The 27,689-nt window shown below is 38.6% G+C and overlaps 1 protein-coding gene across 2 annotated transcripts in view; it reads left to right on the top strand.

The window, feature by feature from the left end:
* ZNF143 (zinc finger protein 143) overlaps positions 1–27,689 on the top strand; it is a 60,202-nt gene that overhangs the window by 12,104 nt on the left and 20,409 nt on the right. For both annotated transcript variants that reach the window (XM_054972893.1, XM_054972894.1), the window contains exons 4-10: positions 1,300–1,383; positions 1,600–1,680; positions 8,558–8,754; positions 12,841–12,915; positions 17,239–17,358; positions 19,032–19,107; positions 27,286–27,411. In XM_054972893.1, the coding sequence (XP_054828868.1) occupies positions 1,300–1,383; positions 1,600–1,680; positions 8,558–8,754; positions 12,841–12,915; positions 17,239–17,358; positions 19,032–19,107; positions 27,286–27,411 (759 nt within the window). The remainder of the gene's footprint in view (positions 1–1,299; positions 1,384–1,599; positions 1,681–8,557; positions 8,755–12,840; positions 12,916–17,238; positions 17,359–19,031; positions 19,108–27,285; positions 27,412–27,689) is intronic.

The raw sequence follows: 27,689 nt of genomic DNA, 5'->3' as shown, positions 1-27,689 counted from the left end.
TCACAGAAAAAGTCTTTTTATTTATGTTATTTATAGTTCATGTTTCTCACTAATATTCAAGACAGGTTACATAGTGTAAGTCAGTGGAAGCAATAGTATAAGGAGATATTTAATAAACAATGTAATTGGACTAAGATTGCAGAAATCTGAAACAAGGCATAAATATTAAATGTGACATGTTAGTGCAAGAAATGGTATTATGTAAGTAGAAATATAATACAGTGAGAACACAATAAAAACATACAACAACAGATAATACATATTAGTAATATAGTCCACAGTCCTGATCCCTCTATTGAAACATCCTCCGTTGCAATCCTGTTCCTTTATAAAAATGCTTTCCTGAACAGTTCTGTTTTACACAGCTTGCAGAAAATGAAGTGCTAAGAATCTGATCTCCTCAGGCAGGTTTATCCATAAGGTGGGGGTTACTACAGCGAATGCATGTGGGCAGTTGTTGATCTTGCCCATTTGCAGGGTGGGTAAGACCTGTAGAAAGCCCTGTTCAGATGAGCGAAGTTGTCTTGGTACCATCAAGGTATGTCTTATATTGGCATATAAGACATGAGGCGAAAGAGGTTATCATGGTAAGTTTTCCTTGTTTAGTTATATAGGATGCTAGTGTCGCTGTTGTGGTATGTACAACAACTTGTGCTGATTTAGTTGCTGTCAAATTTAAGATCAACTACATAAATCTTCTGTTTTAAATCAAGTTTTTCTTTGGCCATGCTGAAAGAAGAACTTCTGATTTTCATCATTGTCTTCAGGGCTCCTCTCCTTGCTGCTGCTCTTACCACATGCATTTTAGTTTTTTTTTTTAGGCAGGAGATTGCTCACTTGACTCCCATATCTTTTCTAGTTTGTCCTCAATAGTGTTTTATAGTTTAGGGGTATCTTACTTTCTGAGCTGCATTCAGGGTTCTTTTACTCATATTGGAAAGCTACATATCTGCTGCTACCCACAAGGATCTCCCCTGGATCAGATGACTGGTGCTGTCAGTTATGACTGTCTCTTGTAAGAGGGGGAGGGTGAAGAAAAATAGTAATGACATGCACTGGTGTCAGCGCTCACAGCACCACCCATCTGTTTTATGTTGTGTGCATGGGTTCAATGCATACACTCTTCAGATGCTAGATTTGGAGGTCCAGGAAGGGAAACTACACAGGCAGTATACAATTGTTTACATGGTTATTGATATGTACAAGGAAACTCTTTCCTGTGAGCTGATCATTCTTACTTGATTGGGGAGGATATGTTCATGAATTTTAAACATTTATCTCTGTCTGCATATATTCCAGATGGCAAATTAATGGATGGCCAGGTGATTCAGCTGGAAGATGGCTCAGCAGCCTATGTACAACATGTTCCCATGTCTAAAAGTAGTAAGTATATTACAACAAATACTTAACTACTTTTTAAGCTGTTGACTTGGAGACAAAATTATGGTTTCATTTTTACTTAACTTTATAAAATTTTGCTATATTTGAAGTTTTTAAAAAATGAATTTGTTTTTTTAAGTGAATTTGTCAGTAAAATCAGATCTCACAATTAATAACTGCATTGTGTAATTGAAATTGCTTTTTCTTTTCCTGACACAGGAGATAGTCTCCGTCTAGAAGATGGACAGGCAGTTCAGCTTGAAGATGGAACAACAGCTTTCATTCATCACACTTCAAAAGGTAAATTATATTCTGACATGGTTAATTTTGCACTAACCAAAATAAATTGCATTGCCCTTTCAGTATAAGAAGTTTGATAGTATACTTAATATATCCTGTCCTCCTCTACTTACACCAGACTACTTTCTTACCCTTCTTTTCTGTCTCTTCCTCTCTGCTGCCCATTTCCTTTCCCTGGCATGCCTCAGTTGAGCCTCCTGAATCTGGCCTCATCCCTGCCGTATATCTGGGATGCGATTCTGGATCTTGGCCCACACTAGCCAGCTTGGTGGTAGAGCACTTTGCACTGGCACTTTGCTTCTTTTACCATGGCTGCTACTCCCTGACCCATCCTCAGCAGCTGAGTATTGGGCGGCACATCCTGTTCCTCACAGATGTATCAAACTACCATTATTCTTCATATTTAGAAAGTTATACATTATGGCCCCCAATCAAGAGTAAAATGCTGCCGCGCGACAATGGTAGATGCATCAAAACTTCGCTCCGCGCCTCCTTGATCTCCTGCGGCCTCTTTTAAGTGTTCTTAAAGCGGTAAGCCCCCCAAAAATATGGGCAAAGCAGGAGGGGGGAAAGCTAAACCAGCTGAGCAGCGTAGCTCCTCTTTAAAAAATTTTCTGGAGAAGGCAGAAGCTAAACAAGCCCCAGTGGGAGGCAGACAGGCCCCAGCTAAAATGGCTGCCGAAAATGCTGATAAGCCTGCAAGGGAGCCTGAGAAATCTCATGCAGTTGATGAGGGAATATTATCTGCACTGGAAAAGCTGGAAAACAAAATAGTTACAAGAATGGAAGCTATAATTAAAGATCAAACAAGTGAGTTGAAGGAATTGATCAAACAAGCTGCACAGACTGCAGAAAAGGCTGAGCAATTAGCCACTGAAAATCAAAGAAATGATGGAATTACACTCAAAAAATGATCAGCTCCAGGAGAAAGTTATTGACTTTGACAACAAACTAAGATCCAGCAATATTAAGATCAGGGGTTTTGCTGAGTATGAAGAAAATAACACTGAACTCACTGCATTTATTGCAGAATGGCTGGGAAAAGAACTGAAATTAGAAGCTGGTGTCACCCCTGTAATTTCCCATGCGTATAGTGTTGGAGCACTAAATGTCTTAAGATCTAGGCAACTACACAGAGACATTATCATAACCCTTCCTGATTATAGAACAAAAGAAAAAATTATGAAGGAAGCTAGAGTGAGGGGTCACTTCTCCTTTCAAAATGAAAAAATCTATATATTTCAAGACCTTTCAGCCGAGACACTAGCAAGAAGAAGGGACTTAAAACCTATCACAAATAAACTGACTGAAGCTGATATTAGGTATCGTTGGGCCTCCTTGACCAGGGTGCTGGTGCACTGGCAAGGAAAGTCATATGAAGCCAACAACCTGAAGTCTGGCACCAAACTGCTTAAAGACCTTCAACTAGAGTGGCAGTCCATCTCCCCTAGCAAATCTCTCCCTTACAGAGCAAGACCATCACCGGCTACCTGGAGCAAGATCCCAGTAAAGAAAGATGAAAGAGGGATACAGGTGGATTCACTGTAAAGGCACCGAAGGGAAGCAAGGAGGGGGAAAAGATTTTTTTCCCTTCTACAGACTACCCCCTGGAAAATGAAGAAATAGGATTGAGCAGGTCAAAGTGACAATTTAACCACATTATACATATTACTGTTGTTTTCTCTCCTCCACTCTCCGCTGTCTAAAGAGAAAAATGATGTTAAACGAGGCTGAGGGGGTGGGTGTGGATACGAGGTATATTTGGTCCCCAAGTTGGTTTTGGACCCCAGATACTGGGCTCTTTTTGCTTTTGGTAATTTAGGGCCCAGTCTTGGAGAGTAACAAAGTTATTAAAACATCAATTAAATAAATATATATACCCTTCCCTGAAAAGAAGGGTTTCTGGTGGGTTCCTCCCTAAGGAAACAGGGAGAGAGGTATTTGTTATTTTCCTTCTATTTTTCTTTCTCTCTCTCTCTTTCTCCTATCTTCTAATCTACTCTTCTTTCTCAAACCTCTTTGTATTTCCTGTACGTTGTCTTCTACGTCTATTACTAAACTTGTTAAACCAGCATTTTATAAAGTATAAGAAACAGTTTACTGATAACTACAGATCGCTCATGGATACAAAAAAGAATATATACTGTATTTGTGCAGAGAGTATAAATAGTTAATTTCTTGAATTGTTGCTTTCGTATATTCCCCAGGTAATGGAGTACAAAGTTCTTTCTTTAAATTGTAGGGGTCTAAATAATGTAATCAAAAGCAAGAGGGTACAGTCAATGCTGCAGAAACAACGCCCTGATTTTCTTTTTCTACAAGAAACTCATTTATCATCACGGGTGCAACAGGTGTTTAAATCAAAGTGGTGGGATTTCCAGTGCTTAGCCCCAGGGAACTCAAAATCTAGTGGGGGTGGCCGTGCTTATCTCAAAAAATGTCAGGACTGAAGAGCTGGTAGTAGAAATTGATACTGAAGGTAGATATATATTCCTTAAAGGCATCTTTGACTCAAAAAAATTGACATTGGCATCTATATACGCTCCAAACATAAATCAAAATTCTTTCTTAAAAGACTGTCTAAATTGAAAACTTTCCAGGTGGGAGACATTTTAATTGGGGGGGATCTAAATTTAATTGTTAATCCTAATCTAGACCACTCAAAACAGATAAAAGGAAATAGGACTAGACCACAACCCTCAAGTATTGGACAACTTGCAGATATCCTTAATCAATTCAATCTAAATGATGTATGGAGAAATCAGCATCCCAACGAGAAAGACTACACCTATTATTCTCCCAGATTTGGAACATATACTAGAATTGATTATATTCTAGTATCTTTAAATTTATTGCATCACACCTCCAACTCAAAAATAAACCCAATGAGGTGGTCAGATCACTCTTGGGTGGAGTGCTCTTTAAAACTTTCAGAACAAGAAACCAGGCAGCCAAACTGGAGTTTAAATAAATTTCTTTTATTTGATAAAGCAGCTCGAAAAGATCTGTTAACAGAAATACAAAATTATTTTAACCAAAACTCAAATTGTGGAGTCTCCAGTGAAATAGTTTGGGACGCAATGAAAGCTGTAGTAAGAGGTAGATGTATAGCCATAGCTTCAGCCTATAAGAAAAAGAAAGAAAAAAACCAATCAAAATTGATGAAAAATATTACATATCTAGAGTAAGCTCATAAGAAAACATGCAATAAGAGAATTTATAAAAAAAACTCCTACTGGAAAGGAAAAAGATAGAAACCCTAGAAACCACAACTATCCAGAAAAATTTAATTTTTTTAAAGCAAAAATTTTTGCACAATAACCCTAAAAATCTGAAACTTCTTTCATGGAAGGTGAATAAGAAACAAGCCACAAGATTTATAAACCAAATAAGAGACGAGAAGGGACTGATCCAATCAAACTCAGAAGCGATTCTTAAAACGTTTCAAAGCTTTTACAAAACTTTATTCACCTCGGACTCCCCGAATTTGAACTCAGTTAATAGTTACCTAGATAGGGTTGGAGTTCATAATAGACTAGCAGAAGTTCATAGACAACTGCTGGACCAAAGTATTTCAATTAGAGAAATGCAGGACATAATCAAAAACTTGAAAAACAACAAGTCTGCAGGGAATGATGGATTTCCTGCGGAATTTTATAAGAAATACTCTTTCCAGCTCGCCCCTCACCTTACTAAGGTATGTAATGCAATCCTAGAAGAGGGGAAAATGCCCCTCTCTTGGACAGAATCGAATATGGTTGTTATTTTAAAACCTGAAAAGGACGCCACTAATCCTGCTTCTTATCGCCCAATATCCTTGTTGAACCAGGATATGAAAATCTTCACTGAAATTTTGACAGCCAGATTAAACAAATTTATTTCTAATTATATAAATATAGACCAAGCTGGATTCATCCCAAAAAGACAATTAACAGATAATATACGGAAGACCTTAAATATTATTCAGTATGGTAAAATAAATAAGATCAGTTCCCTTGTTCTGGCCCTTGATGTGGAAAAAGCCTTTGACAAAGTGGAAATCCCTTATCTCAAAGAGCTACTGATTAAAATGAATTTTGGCGACAAATTTCTAAGAGCAATAAATTCTTTATATGCCACCCCCACAACCCAAATCAAAATTAACGGGTACAAATCAGGAAAAATCAACTTAACAAGAGTAACAAGACAAGGATGCCCGCTCTCCCCCATCCTTTTTGCAATAGTGATTGAACCCCTTGCCAACCATATTAGATCATCCCTCGGAACCAAAGGTATAACTATCAACAAAAAGGAATATAAATTATCTATGTTTGCAGACGATATGGCAGTATATATCTCTGATCCCCTAAACTCTATAATAGAACTAGAGAAGATAACTAAAGAATTTTCAAAAGTGTCAGGCCTTAGCATTAATAGTAATAAAAGTGAAATTTATCCAATATATATACAGTCTAGCTTTACAGATATTCTTAAAACCAAATTCAACTATAAATGGGTCAAAAAATCTTGGAAATACTTAGGAATTAGAATACCTATTAATCTAAATGATTTAATGAACACCAATTACTCAGAAATTAATCAAAATATTAATTCATTGTTGGAGGAATGGGGTAAAGCTGCTCTTCCTTTACTAGAAATAATTAACCTTATCAAATCATTTCTATTTCCCAAATTCCTCTTTCTGTTTCGAGCCATTCCCATAATAATACCAGACAAGTCTATGATTCGATGGCAATAAAAAATCAGTAAATTTATATGGAATAATAAAAAGCCCAGAATCTCAATGGAAACCCTTAAAAGACCCACAAGCAGGGGAGGCCTAAATTTACCAGACCTGTGAACCTATTATGAAGCCACTCATCTTAAGAATCTTGTGTTTATATCCAACGATCAGTGGAGGCCGGACTGGAAAAACACTGAACAGACTTATCTGCAAGACAGTCCAATAGAGGAATGCCTGTGGAATAAAAAATCTGAACGCCCATCCAGCTTAAAAAAATAACCCTTTCTTGTTGAGTGATATTAAGACATGGGATAAATACAGAGGCAAACTAACTCAATCATTATCTTTAGCCTCACCTTTTGTGGGGCAACACTGGTTTGTACCAGCTCTTAGTCCCCATTCATTTAAGTGGTGGAGACTCAATAGCAAAACCTGGATTCTAGATGTCATAGAGAGGGGCAAAATACAAGAAAATGCAAAATTAGAACAAAATTCAGGGTCACAGGTTCCGTGGTTAGAGTATCTACAGATCCAACATCTTCTTGAATCACCTAAAATCAAAGATTCATTGGACAAACCATTAACGAAATTTGAAAGGATTCTGATTGACAAACCCGACCAGCAAAAGGGAGTACTTTCTAAGATCTACTCAATCCTTTTAGAAAAAACACAGGAATGTAAAATGCTATCTTATCAAAAGATCTGGACTAAAGAATGCAATCTAGATATATCAGGCGAGGATTGGAATTCAATATGGAAATCATCAAATTTCAGATCAAATATAGTAAATATAAAAATGCAGACAATAAAGCTGATCTCTAGGTGGTATATGACCCCAGTCAAGCTCCATCATATAAACCACACTGCGTCAGCCAACTGTTGGAAGCAGTGTGGGGAACTGGGCACATACTTACATTGCTGGTGGGGATGCAAACACATAGGTTCATTTTGGGACAAAATAATTGAAGAAATAAGAACAATAACAGGATATTCCATACCAAAATCTCCCGAAGTAATCTTGTTAAGCCTTTGGGAGAATTCAGAAATACCGAAAGTGAGCCTCAATATTATTTTTTCTCTCTTGACACTAGCTAAAATGACGATAGCCGCATGCTGGAATCAAAAAACAGTCCCTTCAGTCAAAAATTGGAGAGCCTGCATTTGGGATCATTTTATCATGAAGAAAATCACAGATCAAGTAGCTCAGAGAGAAAATATACACCATAAATCTTATCTCTTAGAGCAATGGCTCCCAATACTAGACTATTTGACTAAGAATGACAATTGGACAAATAATAAGGCGAAACAAGATCTTTACTATTCAATGGCTTACCTCTAATTATACGATGTTAGTTCACGTAAACAAGTATTTTAAATCTTTTAAGTGCAGACTAGAAGACGCGATATTATTGCAATTGAGAGATGTGAAGCCGTTCATAAAAAGCTGTTGTTACTATTTTTCTTCTCTTCTGTTGAATATTGTTGAACTGTTGATATCACTTATAGTTCTTGAAACATTAATGACTTAATACGTTTACTGCTTGTAAGATTGAATGAAAAAATACAATAAAATGAAAATTATTATTAAAAAAAAAAAGAGTAAAATGCTGGGCTGGAAGAATACCAGTCTATATATGCCCATAAAAGGGGCTTTTTACTTTGGGGGTCAATATGTGGGATAACTACACTACAGATAAATTTAACGAAGTATATATAGTATGTTTTAAATACCATTTGAGATCCTGTCCAAGATTATATATTTTAATTATCATCTTAGATTATCTTGACTTAGATTCCCACTTTTTCTAGGGCAAGAGGATTTGAGTCTGTTCAGTTTTTCACAGCAACTAACGAGTTTTTATAAAATAGTCAGGGTATTACTAGGAAATGTAAAGTGCACTTATGCATGACCTTCATGTTGTAAGTAAAAGATGAAGAAATTATCTAGTTGTATTGATGTTTTGCCACTGAACAGCATTTAAACTAAAACGAATAGGCACCTACATCAAAATTCAAACATTACATTACACATAATTAGGAAATTAAAGCAGTTTATACACCAACATGAATTGCATAATCATATTCAGCCTTTTAAAGAAATATTCACAGGGTTTTTTTTCCATGTCTTAATATTGTTTCTATATAATTTCTTAGACAGTTACGACCAGAGTGCACTGCAGGCAGTACAGCTGGAAGATGGAACCACCGCTTATATTCACCATACAGTGCAGGTTCCACAATCAGACACCATCTTAGCTATTCAGGCAGATGGTACAGTTGCAGGTCTTCATACAGGAGATGCTACCATTGATCCAGATACAATCACTGCTTTGGAACAATATGCAGCAAAGGTATATTTGGAATACATCTGTATTTTGTATGGTACTTGAATTATGTGCCATAAGAACCTTAAGATCAAAGTATGTTTTTATTGCTCAGAAAACTGTGCTAACATCAAATGAAATGAGGAGAATATGATTTTGTTTGCAAAACACACAGAAAAAAGATTGGCATAGAAAGCCAGACTAACTATAGTCAAAGAGGTAAACACTATAGAGAGGTCATTAAAGACTGGAGAGAAGATTAAGTTCTAGGGGTGTTCACTGGGGAGATATTCGATTTTCCCGCTTCAGGTTTACCCAAAGCGGGAAAATGATTTGGAATAACCCAAAACCCGAAGCGGCAAGCCACTTCGGGTTCGGGTTATCGGAATCGCTTCGATATGCTTCGTAATGATTTGGAGCATACCGAAGTGAGACCCCTACCTCCCTCCTGAGCCCCCTTCCCCCAACCCCAACCCCACTTACCTTTCCCAAAGGCTGGAGCTGGCACTGCTTCCGCCCACGCCAGCACTTTGGGCATGGTGGCAGCTGGCAGGGTGGCAGGAAGGGCCGGAGCCGGCGCCTCAGCCGCCTGCACTGCTGCTTTGGCCGCCGTGGCAGGCGGTGGGGAAGGCCACAGCCACCGCTTCTGCTGCCCATGCTGCTGCTTTGGCTGCCGCGGCAGCCGGCAGGGCAGCAGGGAAGGCCGCAGCTGGCGCCTCTGCCACCCACGCCACCGCCAGGATGTCCCAGGTAAATGGGGTGTTGGTGGGAGGGAGCCCTTTAAAAGGGCCCCGAAGCGACCCAAATAGCTTCAGGAAGCTTTGATTTGGTATTTCTGAATCAGGGTCATCATACTGGCCCCGATTCGGAAATGCCGAATCTTTACGAATTGGGCCCGGTTCGCAGTTTTTTCCCGAACTGGGAACCCAAAGCACACACCCCTATTAAGTTCCTTTGAACTTTGTGCGATAATGGAGATGGGAGACAGACTGAACTTTATAACGACACAAAACGTCAAAAGCTGAAGAAACAAAACCTTTAACATATCAAACGCTAAGGATTCTATTGTATTTATGACAATGCAAAAAGAAGCAAGCATTGCCGGCCATTTATATTTAATCGCATAAAATTAGTAATGTTTAGAAGTTTTTTTTAAACAGAAAGCATGGATGGAAAATGTAAAAATCTGTAAGTTTTTTCATTATTCGTTTTCAGTTTATCTTATATAATAGCACAGTATCTGAAGACTATTACGTGTAGCAATGTTGTTCTGCTACAGCAAAAACAAACCTTGTGTCACTTGAAAGACAACATGTGGAATGGAGCATAAACTTTAGTGGATGCCTTTAATGCTTATGATGAAGTGGGCTCATGCTTATGAAAGTTTGTGCCTCATTCAATCTGTTTGTCTTGAAGCTGTCACAAAACTGCTTTTTGTTTCAGTGATAATTAATGAACCAAATAGTATATTTCCTTAGTGTCATCAGCAATTATTAAATCTTGTTGGCTGGGCCCAGTGTATATGGGAAAAACCGCATAACAGGGCCACGCAGAGGTAAGATAAGGGTCTCTGCATACTGAGAGGTAGGGGAGCTCCTCATGTATGTAGATCTATTTGTATTTGAAAAATTAACCCAAAGAGGGAACATGAAAAAATTATCTTGACGAGGACTGAATATGCTTCCAAAGGGATGGAATGTTCAGGGCAGCTGAATTACTGTTAAAGAAATAAAGGGGGAGGACAGAAATTATACTGCTTAAGTCCCTGAGAGCTTAGAGAGTCCTGAAGGAAGACTGGTGTGGTGTTTCCCGACTGTTCTCCCCCCCCACACACACACAATTTTCATAGGCCCCACAATGGTGAGCTACCTCTGTTAGTCTCTTACCATGAAAACCCCACCAGGGGTTGCCATAAATCAACTATGACTTGAGGGCAGGATTTCATCCATTCATCTTGTTTTATACTAATTGGAATATGGATTAAGCTGGTTTGGAATAACTCCTAATTAAGTCAATAACACACTCATTGGCCTGGTGCAGAGGTAATGCTTCTGATCTCTGTCCCAGGTTAAGAAATTGGTAACAGGCTCAAAGTTTGTTTCATTTCCCCACAGTTACTGCTATTGACTATGACTTTCCTCTTCCTCTACTTTGCCCAGTGTTCTGGTTAAGAGCTACATCTATACTATCTTTAATTATGATTACTGGCCAGATTTCCATTATAAAAAGTTTGAAGCTGGTTGGTAAGCCTGATCAAGAGGGAAGATGGTTAGTGTTAAGGTTGGAGTAGACATAGCCTTTAACTAAGGCTATCAGGAGTTCATATATGAGAGTGGAGAGGCTTGAGTGGTGGCATACATAGTCCTGCAGCCTACACCTGATTTTCTTAATTATAGTTAAAGAGTGAAAGTATTATGTCCCACGGAGGACATATTCATGACCAATGCATGAAGAATTAGCAGCTGTCACGGTAGTTCAGTGAAACCTTCCATCTTGGAAGCAGTGTGCATTTGAGCACCCGTTGCTGGGTGTCAGCAGTAGGGGTGTGCTATTTGGGTTTCCGATTCGGAATAAATAACTGAATCGGACCCAATTTGTAAAGCCTGCCAGTCGGGCAACCAACACGGGGAGTGCTTTAAACTTTAACTCCCCTTGCTCCAGCTGACTGGTGGGGGGTTAAAAGCTCCCCCTGGTTTTTTCACTTTGGTGTGCTCTGAATCTTTACGGAGCATACTGAAACAGTTTAAATACCTGAATGCCAAAGCGGCTTGCTGCTTTGGGATTCGAGTTATTCCAGATTGTTTTCCTGCTTTGGTAAACCCGAAGTGGGAAACCCAAAGTGGGAAACCCCTGCACACCCCTAGTCAGCCGTGCAGGAAGACTGTTGCCTTCGAAGCCTTGCTTATGGGCTTCTCAGAGGTAAGTGTTTGGCCACTGTAGGAGACAGGATATTGGACTGCATGGAGCTTTGGTCTGATGCAGCAAGGCTGTTCTTGTCTTCTTGTCTTCTTACAGTGCACTGAGTAATTGAAGTAGTTGCTAAACAAGGCACAAAATCCTTTTAAGAACAGTTAATAGTTGCACCATGAATGACCATGGAATTTACTCAGTGATGAAAAGGGAGACCTGGAAGAGCAAGGTATTTGCCAGAGCAAACATTGATGAAGTCTGTCCTGGGTGAAGTAGCAAGGCCAGGGAGGCACTACTACAGAATAAGATCACATTGTTGATATAATTTGCATTGTTTTTTGAGGAAGAGCTTCCAGAGGGTCTTCATGTAATTTTGTTGGAGGATGTGAATTGGTGGTGTAGAAGTCACTTGTCACTTGCTACCCATATCATAGTTGTGAAAGATCAATCTGATTCTACAAGTTTTCTCACAAATTTTGGAATTAGTAAAAATCAAAATTATATTGAATTAATATCTTACAGAAGTTGCAAAATTTTGTGTACTCTTTTTTCAAATGAGAGACTAAAGTCAGAGCAACGAAATTATAAATATATTGGGAGTAACTCAGTTTGGTCTGATGGCATTTGGTTTGCCTCATGAGTATGCCATATACTCATAAGGCATACTCATATATACTTTTGTATATTTTTATACATAAAAACTTTAAAGGGAAGACATCATTTCATTATTCAGGAGGGCCTTCTACCCAGATTATAGAGCTGTGTTGTAAGAAGTAGCTCAGTGTGGTGCATTGGTAGGGACAGGGACTATATGCTACTCTGTTGGGTACTGTCTGCTGATGTAAACGTGCCTACTAGGGGGTTTCAACATTGCTAAACATGCCATGTAAATTAGTTATGCTTTGGTTCAGAAAGATTTCATCTCTGTGCTTGGCTTTATGCTTGTTTTTCAAATTTTCTGCTACCATACCCTGTTGTGTCTCTTTCACTGAATGTCCTAACTGCTGTTTCTTATTGTACTTGGCTCAGTGTATGTTCTAGCTGTTGATGATATTGTATTTTCACTTGCAAAGTATACTGTACCTTGGATCTCAGTGAGAAATGCTGAGTATTAATTATTATTATGTCCTAAATCAATTGGACTGAAATATGCAATACTTCAAGTTGTGTTTCTACTTCTTTCTCTCTGTATCTTCTTTTTAGGTGTCTATTGATGGAAGTGACAGTGTTAGTAGCACTGGGATGATAGGTGATGGTGAACAAGACAAAAAAATGCAGGTATGTGATACCATATAGTGACTTTTTCATTATTAATCTTTTCTGTAGCTACTGGATGCAGACCAATCTGGCTAGATCTGAGACCTGGCTGTCAAGTAGATCCCTCCAACGTCCTACGCTTCCTGAATTTTTAACAGAGCATTAAATGCATATTAATAGGTTTCCTCACTTTAAAAAAAACTGTGAAAATTGGATCTTAAATAATTTCAGACCCTTTTAGAAGCAGAAACTCCTCCATAGCTGCCTGGTATTGTGAAAAATGCAGTGATGTGTGTTTTACTTTAGAGACACTTAGAATGTATAATATCTCCAGATACTTTTATAGGGTATGTATGCCTTAACACTATATTCTCCTTTTATAAGAAATGTGGGCCATAGAGTTGCAAATAAATAAGGAGTATAAAATGTCTTGCAAAAACAAATAGTGATAGTTCATCAAAAAAGGGTTTGTTTAATTCATTGAAGTTCCTTTTAACAGGAAATGGGAGGTCTAGATAAAATAGTTAAAATGTAGATTTAGGATAACATACAGAAGACTCTTATAAACTGAAGCAGAAATCCCCTTAATAAGATAGGAAGTATTTTCATAAGACATTGCATTGCGTCTTACTAACTGCCAGTGTAACGTGCTCTAGATTTTTCCCACCTCCTTTCCTCAGTTTACCATTGAAAAGTTGGTGCTGGAAGTTGTGAGATGACCAGTGGGTTGTGAGTCAGCACTGTGGAGGAAGAATTGGGTGAAATTGTCCCCTGACTTACAGTGCCTGGCTAATAGAATCTTAACTGTTACTAGTCTTTTTTTAGAATCTGTTGACAAGTCCCTTGGTAAGCCTTGTTAAATCATTCAAAATAATCAAAGGATCAGATTCTAATCTTACGGCAGATTTGTGAGAGAGTGCCTAGTCTAGTATGACTGAATGAAATGATGCCCCCTCTTGTCAATTGAAAAGTGCTTCTCAGTCTGCTAGCCACTTCCAGCATTTGTATATAATATTTATATTTTTTAACCTGGCCAGCATTAAATACAAGCAGGCCATATTTCATCCAGAGAGAAGCATAAATAAAAAAGTTTAATTGAGTTAAAGATATTCTCGTATCTTGTCAAGAGTTGACATTTCTAAAAGTATTACCAGTAGACATTTGAACAAGTCTTTCCCTTCCATCTAAATTCATTGTTGTAGTCTAAAAAAAGCTTATCCCTTTCCTTTATTGTGTTCACCATCAACTCTTTCCAAGATAAGAGGCCTCTTAAATTTATTTAGGGACTAAGTTTTTGTATTGTAAAGCATTGAAACCAATATAATAAACTTTCTTATTATCTGAACTCAATTTAATATACTGTTATAAAACTGCCATTTATCATAACATTTCTAAATGTATAAATATTGGGTTGAATCCTATTGTTAAGCAAGTGAAAGATGCATGTAGTGGTAAGTCTTTCAAGCTTTCTCTCTGCTTTTGAGTGCTGAAAAGGTGGTAATTGGAGTTGCAAAATGTAATATGGGCAGCTGTGCTGCGAAGATGCCCCTCTTATATTAATGGAGCCTCTTCTGCCAGCTCAAGGACCTTTGTACTGGCACAGTGAAGATGTAGAACCCACTTATCCCATTATATTTATGTCATGGAATTTCCATACAATGTAATCCAGTTGCTTGAAATTTAGATAGCTGCCTTGATGCCATGCCTTATTAAACAAACATATAGGTAAAGGTAGTCCCCTGTGCAAGCACCAGGTCTTTACTGACCCATGGGGAATGTCGCATCACAATATTTTCTTGGCAGATTTTTTGTTATGGGGTGGCTTGCCATTGCCTTCCCCAGTCATCTACACTTTACCTCCAGGAAACTGGGTACTCATTTTACCAACCTCAGAAGGATGGATGGCTGAGTCAACCTTGAGCCAGCTACTTGAACCTGGCTTTGGCCAGGATCGAACTCAGATCGTGAGCAGAGCTTGGACATGCAGACAAATACAAAATAGTATTCTAAATCCCACCATCAGTAGTGTTTTGAGGAACAAAAGGAAAACTGCATAAATACATCTCAGACAGCATAATTCCTTTTTGCAGTCAATGTAACCATATGTTCATAGCAAAGATAACGGAATATACTTGCCAAAATATTATTGAACAGGTTTCTTGCTTTGGGACCCTTTCTTATGTTATCAGTGCAAGCTGCAATGTTAAAAGTTTCACAAAAATATTTTCATAATGTTTATGATTTATAAGCTCACTTCTGGCAAACTTATTTGGGAGTAAGCCACATTGAACTTAACGGGACTTGCTTCCAAAGTAAAACTGCATAAGATTGAAAATGAAGATAGGAAATGTTGTTATCAAAATATCAAAACTTATATCAAAATAGAGTATCTGGAAACCAAGTGAATCATAGAAATCATTCTAACAATTCCTAGAAGAGCTTTCTCAGCAAAACATTTGAAAACAAGTGAAAGCACATTCTCCTGATAATTCAGAGCAATTCTAAATATTGATTATTATCATTATATGTAGTGTGTAGGCTTCTTTCATTGACCTGAGTAATGCCGGATGTATTTTGTTCTCTAATTCTGTTTAAGTGTCTATGACAGTTAGTGTTTAACAAGCAGGAGACCCTCAAGGATTTGTGGAGGGGGAGGGAAATCTCATTTCCTCTCCCCCACTATTTCCTGTTTCCGTTCCCTGAAAAACCTCATAGCCTCTCCCCTTTTCCTTCTGCCTTTTCTTCTTCCCATCCACCAGCCAACCTACCTTTATCTATGCCCTATCTTCAGCTGTCTATCCTTCCCTTCCCCTGGCATTTGGGAAAACTCTGGCCCAATTGCCTAGTGTGGGTCACTGGGCCTGGGTCCAGTCGTGCTGTTGGGAAACACACAAGGACTTGTGGGGGACACTTCAGTATACTCCTTTCTCATTATTGCCTCTTTACTCCCCTTTCCCTGCTTCTTTCTCTTCTTCCCACCCACCAGCCAACCTACATTTTATTTGCCCCCATCTTCAGCTATATTTATTGTTTATTTACTTCATTTATACCCTGCCTTTCTTCACAATGGGGTCCAAAGTAAATTACATCATTCTTCTCTCCTGCATTTAATCCTGAAAACAATCCTGAGAATTAGATTAGAATTAGAAACAACCCAAAGTCATCCAGTGAACTTCCATGGCAGAATGGGGATTTGAATCTGGGTCTCCTAGATCCTAGTCTGAAACTGTAACCACTACCCTGCATTTGCTTTCATGTATTGGCTGCTGTTGAACATAGGAAGCAGCCAGGTCTGGGAGAGTTATGGAAGTCATGTAGTACCAAGTTTCCTGATGGTTGCTGCTGAGCCTGGCCCTGATAAATCCTTCTTCAAAGGGAAAAGCAACCCTAGAAAGAGTCCTGCCCTCTCACACTGCCTTTTACTGAAAGAAAGGCTTGAAGGCTAGCAGTACTGTTGTGGTTGACTAGCAACAGCCACAGAAGGCATTTTTTCTTAAATATACATGCACTGTTTTTTTATGGGGGGGGGGTTAATGTCCTCCCAGTAGATTTTTTCTTTTTTCAGATTTTTGGGTTTTTTTTGCAAACCTAGGGCTTTCCTCAGGCTTACAGAAAGTTCTGTCTGGTCTTATTCACCCCAATATCTGGATTTAATTATCCACAGATAGCACCTTGTTGAGAATTAGAGATATTGATGATGATGATGATGATGATGATGATGATGATGATGATGATGTTTTCAGTATCTTTTGATTATCCAGTTAAATTTAATCACCTCTTTTCCATTTATGGCAAACTGTTACTGAGAGAGAGTCACAGACAACAGGTTGTTGTGCTCAGCTCAGAAATTATGGGAGAAAATCCTACTTAACTTCAGCTATGATTTGCTGTTGAGGATACTTACACTAGTTAGGAGATGAATGGCAATGCACCCTTTTCAATTATGTTACTTAGATATTAAGTATGACTCGCTATCAGGATAAGTTTTTTCAAATTGAAGCTCATGCCACAGTGAACTTTAATTTTTAGTGTGTTAATGAACTCTTTTTGGTTGGATCTAGACTAAGTTTTCCACTCACAGAAGGCAGTTTTGTCAGAGGATCAGCCTGTCCACTCATCCACCCACCCACCCACACTGCAGCCCACTGATCTCCCCAAAATGCCGCTCTTGGGAAACATGGGGTGACTTCTTAGTAACAGCATGAGAGGCAAATCAAGGATTTGCAGCAGGAAGAGAGAATTGGTGGATATTACCCCACCATTTCCATTAGTGGAAAATTTAGACCGGAGGCAACCCTTTGTTTTTGCTAACCTAGCTAGAACTTGATGCTTCTTTTCTTCTAGATTGTCTTGCAAAGCCATAGCACAAGAGTGACCACTAAATCACAGCCAAGTGGAGACAAAGCTTTTCGGTGTGACTATGATGGCTGTGGAAAATTGTACACTACTGCTCACCATTTAAAGGTAATCTGTGAAAGAGTTATTTAATTGTTCCTGGCAATAAAATGTTGGGCACAAAGTACTGGAAATGCATGGAAAAATCAGACTGAGGGTAGTTTTAATTTCTAAATTTAATACAGGGTGTATATATAATTTTGGGTAACCTACTTCCTTCAAAATACATCTTATCATTAACATCTTAATACCAGTTCCTCTTTTTCAACTAGAAAAGTGTACTTGTAGTTCAGATAGAAGAATGTTAATTAAATGATACTTTCAAAGTATATTTCTAGTGATACACACAAGGCGCATTTTGAGGGGGAACGTGCAGAAACGCAGTTCCAGCAGTTCCCCAAAGAGGTCACATATCAGGTGGCCCTGCCCACCTGACTCTCTGCCATTTTGGGCCTGATTCGGCCTGGATTGGGGCCGAAACAGCCCGGATCAAGCCTCTGACAGGTGGTGGATCACTCTCCTGCTCAGCAGTGACCTGATCCTGACCATTTTGGGCCCCTTTTCAGCCATTTTCAGCCCCTTTTTGTGCCCAGTTTTGGCCCTGAATGGCCAGGATTGGGTCCAAAACAGCCAGGATAGGTGATGTCAGGGTGTGTGGCATATGCAAATCAGTTATGCTAATGACACTTCAGTGCTGGCAAGGGGGCGTGACATATGCTAATGAGTTACACAGATAAGTTCCTCCAGCTCTTTTTCTAAGAAATGACCCCTGGATACACACATCAGCAGGTAAAAGAGGGGGCCTTCAAGAACTTTACATGGACAGGGAAATCACTTTCTCCTCCTAGGCCCTTTGCTGCCTTCTTCTGCTGTTTGCATCTCCATTTTTCTCTTCCATGATGGCGCCATCACTTCGTTGCTTCCTCCCACCTTCTCTTCCTCTTGCTGGTGGCTGTTTCCACCATGGTATTTTGGGTTGCCAAGGCTTCTATTTTGTTTTGTTTTTTGGGAAACAGCAGAACCGTTTGGTGTCCTCTGCTAAGCGTTGCACAACTCACATGGCTCTTGACACTTGGCAGAGGGCACTGAACCCTTGTATAGATTCCACAAACCACAACATGGCTGATGCCTCCATATATTAAGGTGTTGCCTCAGCTACCCAAAATGGCAACTGAGACTTCATGAGGTTTTCTCACAAAATCTCTTGTGGCAAGGAATTCCATACTTCCTTTTTAAAGCTTTGGGGGATTTTTGCACTCTTTCTCTTTTAATTTTAATTTTAAAATCAGATTTTTCTACCAACAGGTATTCTCCTGGTTTGCAGAATCTGAAACTGTAGCCAGAGCTGCGCCCATTTTTCAGATTTTTTAATCCTCACAGTGGCCAGCTCTTGGTTGTGGGTTACAAGTATTATCCCAACTTAAATATTTCTGCTCAAAGATCCCATTACTTTAATGAGACAAAAGCAAGATGTTATATCCTTGATGCTGTGCAGTGTATTTTCCACGTGGTCTGACTATAGAGGAGGCAAGTTGTAGGTTTCATTCCATGTTTCATCCACAGCCAAACTGATTCCTGCTGTCACATCCCATTACTTCTTTATCCATAAGGCACTTGCATTGTACTTGCGTATGTAGGGGTTCTTTGAGAACCATTTAGATGGCCTTGCATGCCCCTATGTTGGTTCAGGGAATTGCAGGACATTATGTTTCATCATTAAAGCAATAGGTATCTCTTAACAGGTACATGAACGGTCACATACAGGAGATAGGCCATATCAGTGTGAACATCCAGGTTGTGGCAAAGCATTTGCAACAGGTAAGACCATGCAGTTTCTTAATATGTATCTGGTTTTTTATGACTATTTGTAACTTGTGTCTTCACTGACTACTTTAATATTAATAAATTATGTTGTTAATACAAGGGAGTAAGTTCTGCAAGAGTTGGGGGGGGGGAGATTGGAGGGAGCCAGGCCAGGCTTTCTGGCATTCACCAGAACCATCAAAGCTGGTGAAGAGCAGGGGGCTAGCCTTCCTGCTATTCTCCCACTGAAGCTGTGCAATTGGGTGGGAGAGTTGGTGACCCAGTGAAGGAGCAGGGTGGTTGGGCAGCCATTCACATTGCTTCAATGGAAGATTGGCGGGGGTGGAATTGCATGGAACCACACTGGACTCCCTAGTCCCCCTGACCACCACTGTTGGCAGAGGAAGGGTTCTGGAACAGAAGTGATCGGGCTAGGCAGCCAGGCAGCCCAGCACTTTGCTGCAATAGCAGCTAATGCAGGCAGCCCCCCAGCCACTGGGAGAATTGGGGGTTTGCTCCCGGTCTCACTGATGGCTGGCCCAGGTTGCGCCAGCATCTTCTTTTCCTCATCTGCGGTGGTGGCAACAAATCCCCAGCTACCTGTTCCCAGCTTCACACCTGTGGTGGTGATGAGGGCTTCCAGTGGCTGCAGCTTCAAAACCTGAGGTAGGTGGGTTTTGTGTGTATGTGCAGAAAATGTTTATTGGAGGTTTAACCTCCATTATCTTTTTCCTAGGTTTTCAGATCATTCTACTATCATGGGGGTTCCCTGAAGTTTGTAGAAACATCTGATTTGTAGGCAAATGCGGTGGATTGGCGGATTTAAGCATTTGCATGCAAGGGCCACTTGCGAATTAGATACATGATACTAATAAAAAGAAATAACGAGGAAAAACTTGTGACTTCAATAAGAAAAGATAACACATTGCTGCACTTTTTCTCTGTTGCGTAGTCCTGATCCATCTATTTGCCTCACTTCATTTGTAGACAAAAGATACTTGAGATTTATACATAGGGTATGGTTTTATCCTTGGATAAATATCTGTGCCATGAGACTATATTAAACATTTGACTATGCTGTCATCTCTTATGGTTACGTTTTGCAAGGGAAATTATCTTTCAAAGGAACATTCCAATCAGAAATAAGTGGGATACTAGAGAAATAAAACCATTAGACCTTCAGGAGATGATTTAATTTCTGAAGCACCACTGTATAGTATACTCTGGATTACTTTGGGTCTTCAGATGATTAGATTTGGTGGACAGTCAGGGCTTTTTTTCAGCAGGAACGCGGTGGAACGGAGTTCCAGAACCTCTTGAAAATGGTCACATGGCCGGTGGCCCAGCCCCCTGATCTCCAGACAGAGGGGAGTTTAGATTGCCCTATGTGCTGCTCAGCGGAACGGAGGGCAATCTAAACTCCCCTCTGTCTGGAGATCGGGGGGTGGGGCTACCGGCCATGTGACCATTTTCTCCGAGGGCAACCCACTGAGTTCCGCTATCTCTTTCCCCAGAAAAAAAGCCCTGTGGACAGTAACCATTGGCTGTGATCCAAGGTTTGGATAGAAGAACTTAAAGGGAACAAAAGGAGAGAAGAAGGCTGCAATCCTAAGGATACTTTCCTAGGAGTAAGTCCCATTTAATAAAATTGGTCTTACTTATGAGTAGACCTGCTTGAGATTTTCCCCCAAAGTGGCACACTTGATCTACAGGAGCAGTGTTGTTTCTTTGAATCAGTGATATGTTTGCCTTTTCCCCTCAATTACTTTTTTTTCATCCTTTCAATCTTATTGAGACTGAATCATGACACAGATTGTGTGCCACTGCTCCTTCCCTTTTTTGTCTGCTCCGATCCAAAGACAAGAATGAGATTTGCCTGTATGTCTGGGCTGAGCAAATAGTCTGAAGTGAGACTGTGTAAAGACTGCTTCACACATGATGCTTCATTTTACTTACATAGATGTATGTCAGCTTAAGAATAGTATATTCACCGGTGCAAATCATTAAGAACATGTGATCTTCAGAGACTTCCGGTTTGGGATCATGGTGGTCTGACCATGATCCCTGAGCTGTCCAAGCTGCTGTTTGTTTGGGCTGGTGGGGTGCAAGATCGCCCATGGCCCCCTGCTCTCAGGCGGAGAGCAGACTAGAATGCTCGAGACCCCGAGAGTGCATAGATCTCGGCTGAAGGGGGGTTCTAGGCAACGAACTCCCTCCCAGCCTTGAGGTCCCGCTCTAAGAAGGGTGGCAGAAATCTCTGCAGCGGCTTTGGAGTCATCGATTTGGCATAGGATCACCATACCCAAGCTTCGGCAACTAAATTTGACTAATTTGAACAATCGAAACAGTGATTACAACCCATAAAAAGACTTGGCAAGGTAAAGATTGATATCTCTCTTATGAAATTAAAAATCGAGCAGAAGAGTTAAATTTAAGTGAAAAACAAAAGTGGAAAGTTTTTAAAGACTAATTAACTGCATTCCGGCAAAAGAAATGTCAGAAAAGAAGTCTTTATAAAATAACTAGATCGGGAAAAAGATTATTGTTTACATACCTGCGGTCTAAAGAGATAGTGAACTGTGGGAAACGAGAAACATCGCGAGAGAATAGCTGTGCCGAGAAGGGGAAGCAGGAAGTGCGTCAAAAACGATAGAGCTGTGGGCTTGAAGCGGCCCTGAAAGACGAGGCGGAAAAGGAAGTGCGCCATCTTGGAAGAGGGTAAGGGCATGGCCTCATCGCAAGCAGAAGTGTGCCATCTTTGAAAAGGGTAAGGGCAAAATTACGGACTAAAAACCATAGAGAAAAGACACCCACCATTTTGAACAGTTAAAGTGTAAAATTGTGAAGAAAGCTCGGAAAGTAAGCATTTAAACGTTAGAAATAAAATACCTAAGCCATGGAGTTGCGGAAGAGAGCGGACTCATGGGAGCGAAGTAAATCAAGCCCCACGATGTCAAAAAAAGATTGGCAGTCGGCGCTTGACAGCCTTGACAAAAAAGTGGTGGAAGGTAATAAGGACATTAAAGACAAGAGATGGTAAAATCTCAAAGAGACAATTAAATCCGAAGCTAACTAAAAGCATTGATGAGGTCACGAAGGAGTTACAGACGACACAGCAGAAAGTTAATGAAGTGGAAGATAAGACAGACAAACTAACCACCTCATTTAATACAGAAACCACAGGCTTAAAGGGAAGAGTGGTGGTGATGGAGTGTAAATACATGGAGAGACAACTTAGATTTCGAGGCATCCCGGAGGAGGAGGGGAAGTCAGCCCAAGAACAGATATTGGAAATACTTGCGGGATTTTTGAATAGAACGGTGGAAGAGACTACATGTTACCTGGATGTGGCATACAAAATAAATTCAAGGTATGCAGCCCAAAAGAATCTATCAAGAGATATGATTGTGCAGTTTACTACAAGAAGAATGAAAGAAGACATCATTAGCAGGCAATTCCAAAATCCACTGGTAATTGGCGGAAAAAGGGTGAGAATAATGAGCTACCCAGAAGAATTTTTTTGAAGAGAAAGAAATATAGAGAATTGGTGCAAATTTTGAAGGAGTTAAATATAAGATACAGATGGGAGATCCCAGAGGGTCTGAGTTTTGAATTTCAAACAGTCAGGAAAACTATTAGATCGCAATATGAGATGGAGATGTTTCTGCTGGACAATGAAAAAGACTTACCTAAAAGACCTAGAATCTGATCATGGAGTGCAAAGTGATATCTTGGAATGTAAACGGACTAAATTCACCCTCTAAACACAAAACTATTTTTCATTGGCTATCTAAGCAGCATTGCAACATAATTTGTTTACAAGAGACTCATGTTAAGAAACAAGATATAAAATATTTAAAAAATATTAAATTTGGAAAAGAATTTGTTGCTGCATTGAAACAGAAAAAGGGGAGTTGTTTTGTATGTCAAGGAGGAGCTGCAACCTAAATGATATTTAGTGACTCAGAAGCTAGATATGTTGCGGGGGAAATTATTTGGAATTCCCAAAAAATACTAATGGTAGGAATTTATGCACCAAATGGAGCTAAAGACAACTTTTTCAAAGAGTTACAGAAACAATTAGACGAAGTAACTTACTCACAAATTATCTTGGCAGGTGATTTTAATGGAGTTGTGAACATACAGGATGATAAAAAACGAAGGGTACTAAAAAAAAGAGGATTATTGCCAAAATCTTTTTTTCAAATACAAAACCAGGAAAATTTGGAAGATGTTTGGAGAAGAAGTAACCCTAAAGTTAAGCAATATACCCATTATTCGGCGAGACATTCATCGTTGTCAAGAATTGATATGATCTGGGCCTCTAAGGATTTGCCAATATGGTCTAAGGACGTAGAAATAATGCCTAAAATAGGATCAGATCATAATCCAGTTATGTGGAAAATTGGAAAGCATATTAAAAAACAAAGATGGAGAATAAATGAAGACCTGCTGCAACAAGAGGGTAATATAGAGCTGTTAAAGAAAGAGACCAGATTTTTTTATACAGTATAATTTAAACAAAACTGTTCCAACATATAAAGTGTGGGATACATATAAAGCTGTTATTAGAGGAGTTCTAATGGATTTAAATGCAAGAGACAAGAAAAAAGAAGAAGAAAAGAGGAAAGAAATTCAGGAAAAAATAAAAATTAAGGAGATACAATTGGAAAAAAGACCAGGGAAAAAGAAATTGTATCAAGAGATAAAGATCTTGCAAGAGCAACTAAAAGCAATGGAGAATAAAGAACTGGAATGGGAATTGAAGAAACTAAACCAAAAAACATTTGAAGGCGCTAACAAACCCGGGAAGTATTTAGCATGGCAACTGAAAAAGAAAAGAGAAAAAAGGGTGATAACTAAAATTCAAGAAGAAAAAAAAATGATAATGGACCAACCATCCATAAGCAGAGCATTTTATAAATTTTATGCTAAATTGTATCAAAGTAAAGAGGTAAATTCAGACATCATTGACCAATACCTGAGCAAAATGAATTTACCCAAGTTTATCAGAGAAATGGAAGGAAAGATTGAATGCTGAAGTAACAGAGATGGAGATAAAAGAGGCAATACAGTCGACTAAATTGGGGAAGGCGCCAGGTCCAGATGGAATAACGACAAAATTTTATAAAACAATGGCAAAGGAAGTGGTGCCTTTCCTGAAAGTAGTGATGAATGAGATCTTAAAAGGGCAAAAAAATCCTGAAACTTGGAATGAGGCAAATATATCATTGATTCCAAAAGAAGATCAGGATTTATGTAATGTCAAAAATTATCGACCTATTTCGTTGTTAAATAATAACTATAAGATATTTGCAAAAATATTGGCGGAGAGGCTGAAAGAATGGCTGGTTGAATTCATTGCAGAAGAGCAAGCAGGATTTTTGCCAAATAGACAGATCAAGGATAATTTAAGGACTGTAATAAACACAATAGAGAACTATGATAGACACTGTGAGAAAGAAGTTGGTTTCTTTTTTGTTGACGCAGAGAAGACTTTTGACAATTTAAATTGGAATTTTATGTTCGCCACAATGGAAAAGTTGCAGATGGGAAAAGAATTCATTCAAGCGGTGAGAGCGATATATAAAGACCAATGTGCAGCAATTGTAGTAAATGATGAATTAACTAAAAAATTAGAAATAAGGAAAGGTACAAGACAAGGCTGCCCACTGTCTCCACTGTTGTTTATTATGATTCTGGAAATTCTATTGATGCAGATACGAGAAGATGATGCCATAAAAGGTATAAAAATCAAGGAATTTACTTATAAAGTTAGAGCTTTTGCAGATGATGTAATGGTTATTGTAGAAGACCCAATTCAAAACATGCCGAGATGGTTGGACAAAATAAAAGAATTCGGTGATCTAGCCAGATTCTTTGTTAACAAAAGAAAATCAAAGATACTATGCAAGAACATGGTGAAACAAAGACAACAAGAATTAATGGAAATTACCAACTGTGAAGTAACACATAAAGTAAAGTATCTAGGAATAGAACTTACCGCAAAAAATATTGATTTATTTAAGAACAACTATGAAAAGCTATGGCAGCAAATAGAGATTTAATTAAATGGAACAAATTAAATTTGTCATGGCTGGGAAGAATAGCTGCAATCAAGATGAATGTGTTACCACGGATTATGTTTTTGTTGCAAACAATATCGATAATAAGAGATAATAAACAATTTGAAAATTAGCAAAGGAAAATTTCGGACTTTGTATGAGCAGGCAAGAAACTTCGAGTGAAGATGAAAGTTTTATGTGATGCTAAAGATAGAGGAGGACTGCAATTACCAAATATCAGATTATACCATGAAGCAATATGTTTGGTGTGGTTAAGAGATTGGATGTTGTTGGAAAATTGTAAGCTCTTAACTCTTGAAGGATACAAGAAACTATTTGGTTGGCATGCGTATTTATGGCACAACAAATTAAATGCAGATTCTGTTTCTGCATCATTACATTAGACGAAGCCTCTTCACAATCTGGAAAAAATATAAAAAGTATTTGGGCGAGGGCATCCCCATGTGGGTGGTACCATTTGAAGTTATTGATCCGAGAACTGTATATAATAAAGAACAGTGTTTGCCATATAAAGAGATATTGAAAATGGAGCAAAATATGACAAAGATTAAAACAGAAGAAGAACTATCTTCTCACTATGGATGGTTCCAATACAGACAGATTAAAGATTTATATGACTCGGACCGTCTAAAATGGGGGCTTAAATGGAAAAATTCAGAATTGGAAGAAAATATACTTCAAGAAGGCAAGAAAATGATATCTAAAGTTTACAAGATATTGCTAAAGTGGTATACAGAGGATGAAATTGTTAAAGTTCAGATGGTGAAGTGGGCCATCAATTGCAACAGAGATATAATGATGGAATCGTGGGAATACTTGTGGAAAAATACATTGAAGATATCAACCTGTACCACTATTAGAGAGAATGTATATAAGATGATATATAGGTGGTACTTAACGCAGAAGAAAATAGCATATGGGAATTCCAAAATGTCAGATAAATGTTGGAAGTGTAATAACCATGAAGGATCATTGTATCATATGTGGTGGACCTGTGAGGTAGCTAAACAGTTCTGGGGAGATATTATAGAAGTTATTAATGAAATTTTATAATTTTCAATAAAAAAGAACCCAGAACTGTTGCTGCTGAACTTGAACATGGAAGAAATCCCTATGCAATATAGAACATTACTATTTTATATGACAACAGCGGCAAGAATTTTATATGCACAGAAGTGGAAAACACAAGAAGTACCATTGATTGAAAATTGGATACAAAAATTGCTGCACATGGCAGAAATGGACAAAATGACAAGAAGGTTGAGAGATCAGAATCCAGAAGAATTTTTTAATGACTGGGGGAGACTAAAACAGTATTTAGAGAAAAAGTGGGACGTAAAGGGGAAATTATGGTTGTTAGAAAATTATTAATTTTGTAGATTGGAAGAGATATGGATCTTTACTAGAGAAGAAGAAAGATATAACTGTTATTATTAGATTGAGGTTAAGGTATACTGAAACTATTAATATATTATCCAGTATAATAATATATTAGGATATGTAATAAAAGAATAGAGAAGTAGGTAATAGAATTTAACAGAGTGTTGGAAAACTGTTGAAAGTCCTAGATAAAGGGGGGAGGGAAAGGGTGGGGGGTATTAGATATAAGGGTATTAATGAAAAATTTGTAATTGCAAATTATACTCACCCAATATTTTTTTTTTAAAAAAGAACATGTGATCTTCACACATTACAGAAGTTTATCTTGTTTTCCATATACACATGAATGTCTGTTTAGGTAAATAAAAAGCATAACTGTTCTCTAAGACAAAGCAGATCTGCCTAGTGTATGGTGCTTTGAGCTCCTTGGTGTGGGTGGGGCAGGATACAAACATATTACTAATGAAAGATGCCTGTAGGCATCTGCACTAAGAACAGACATTTGTGTACATCATTACATCAATACCAGAACTCACCTATTTGGTGAGACAAGAGGTGACCCAAAAAAGAAAGTTTTCTAAATCTCAAGGGCAGGTCTCCCACTTTCTCAATTTAACATATGTTGTTTAAAGAGATCAATAGAAAAACAAATAAAAATGGAAATATGTTGCAGTTTTGTGACTAGATTTATTAAGGTTCTTAAAACGTTCATTAAATGTATTTCAAGGTTATGGACTAAAAAGCCATGTCCGAACCCACACCGGAGAGAAGCCATATCGGTGTTCAGAAGAGAATTGCACAAAGTCCTTTAAGACTTCAGGAGATTTACAGAAGCACATCAGAACACACACAGGTACATCACATATTTATTGTATCCAGTTGCTCTTATGTTTTATGGTAATATATTTTGTACAGACAAATTAGTGTTTTGAAAGGATCTGCTTGATCACAAGATGGTTTCTGTTTTTGACTTCATGGTAAGCATGTTCTCCCATAGCTCTTCACTGTTCCAGCGCTTGATTTTGAAGGCTGAATTGCTTTTGCACAATAATATTTTGAGACTGCGAATCATAATCTTTTTAATAACATTTTAATTCCCATCATTAAAGATGTTTAACAGAATACTAATGT

The sequence above is a fragment of the Eublepharis macularius genome, chromosome 2 (genome assembly GCF_028583425.1).
Source record: "Eublepharis macularius isolate TG4126 chromosome 2, MPM_Emac_v1.0, whole genome shotgun sequence".
NCBI lineage: Eukaryota > Metazoa > Chordata > Lepidosauria > Squamata > Eublepharidae > Eublepharis > Eublepharis macularius.
The sequence above is the reverse complement of the archived record's forward strand: the minus strand, read 5'-3'. Positions and strand labels throughout refer to the sequence as shown.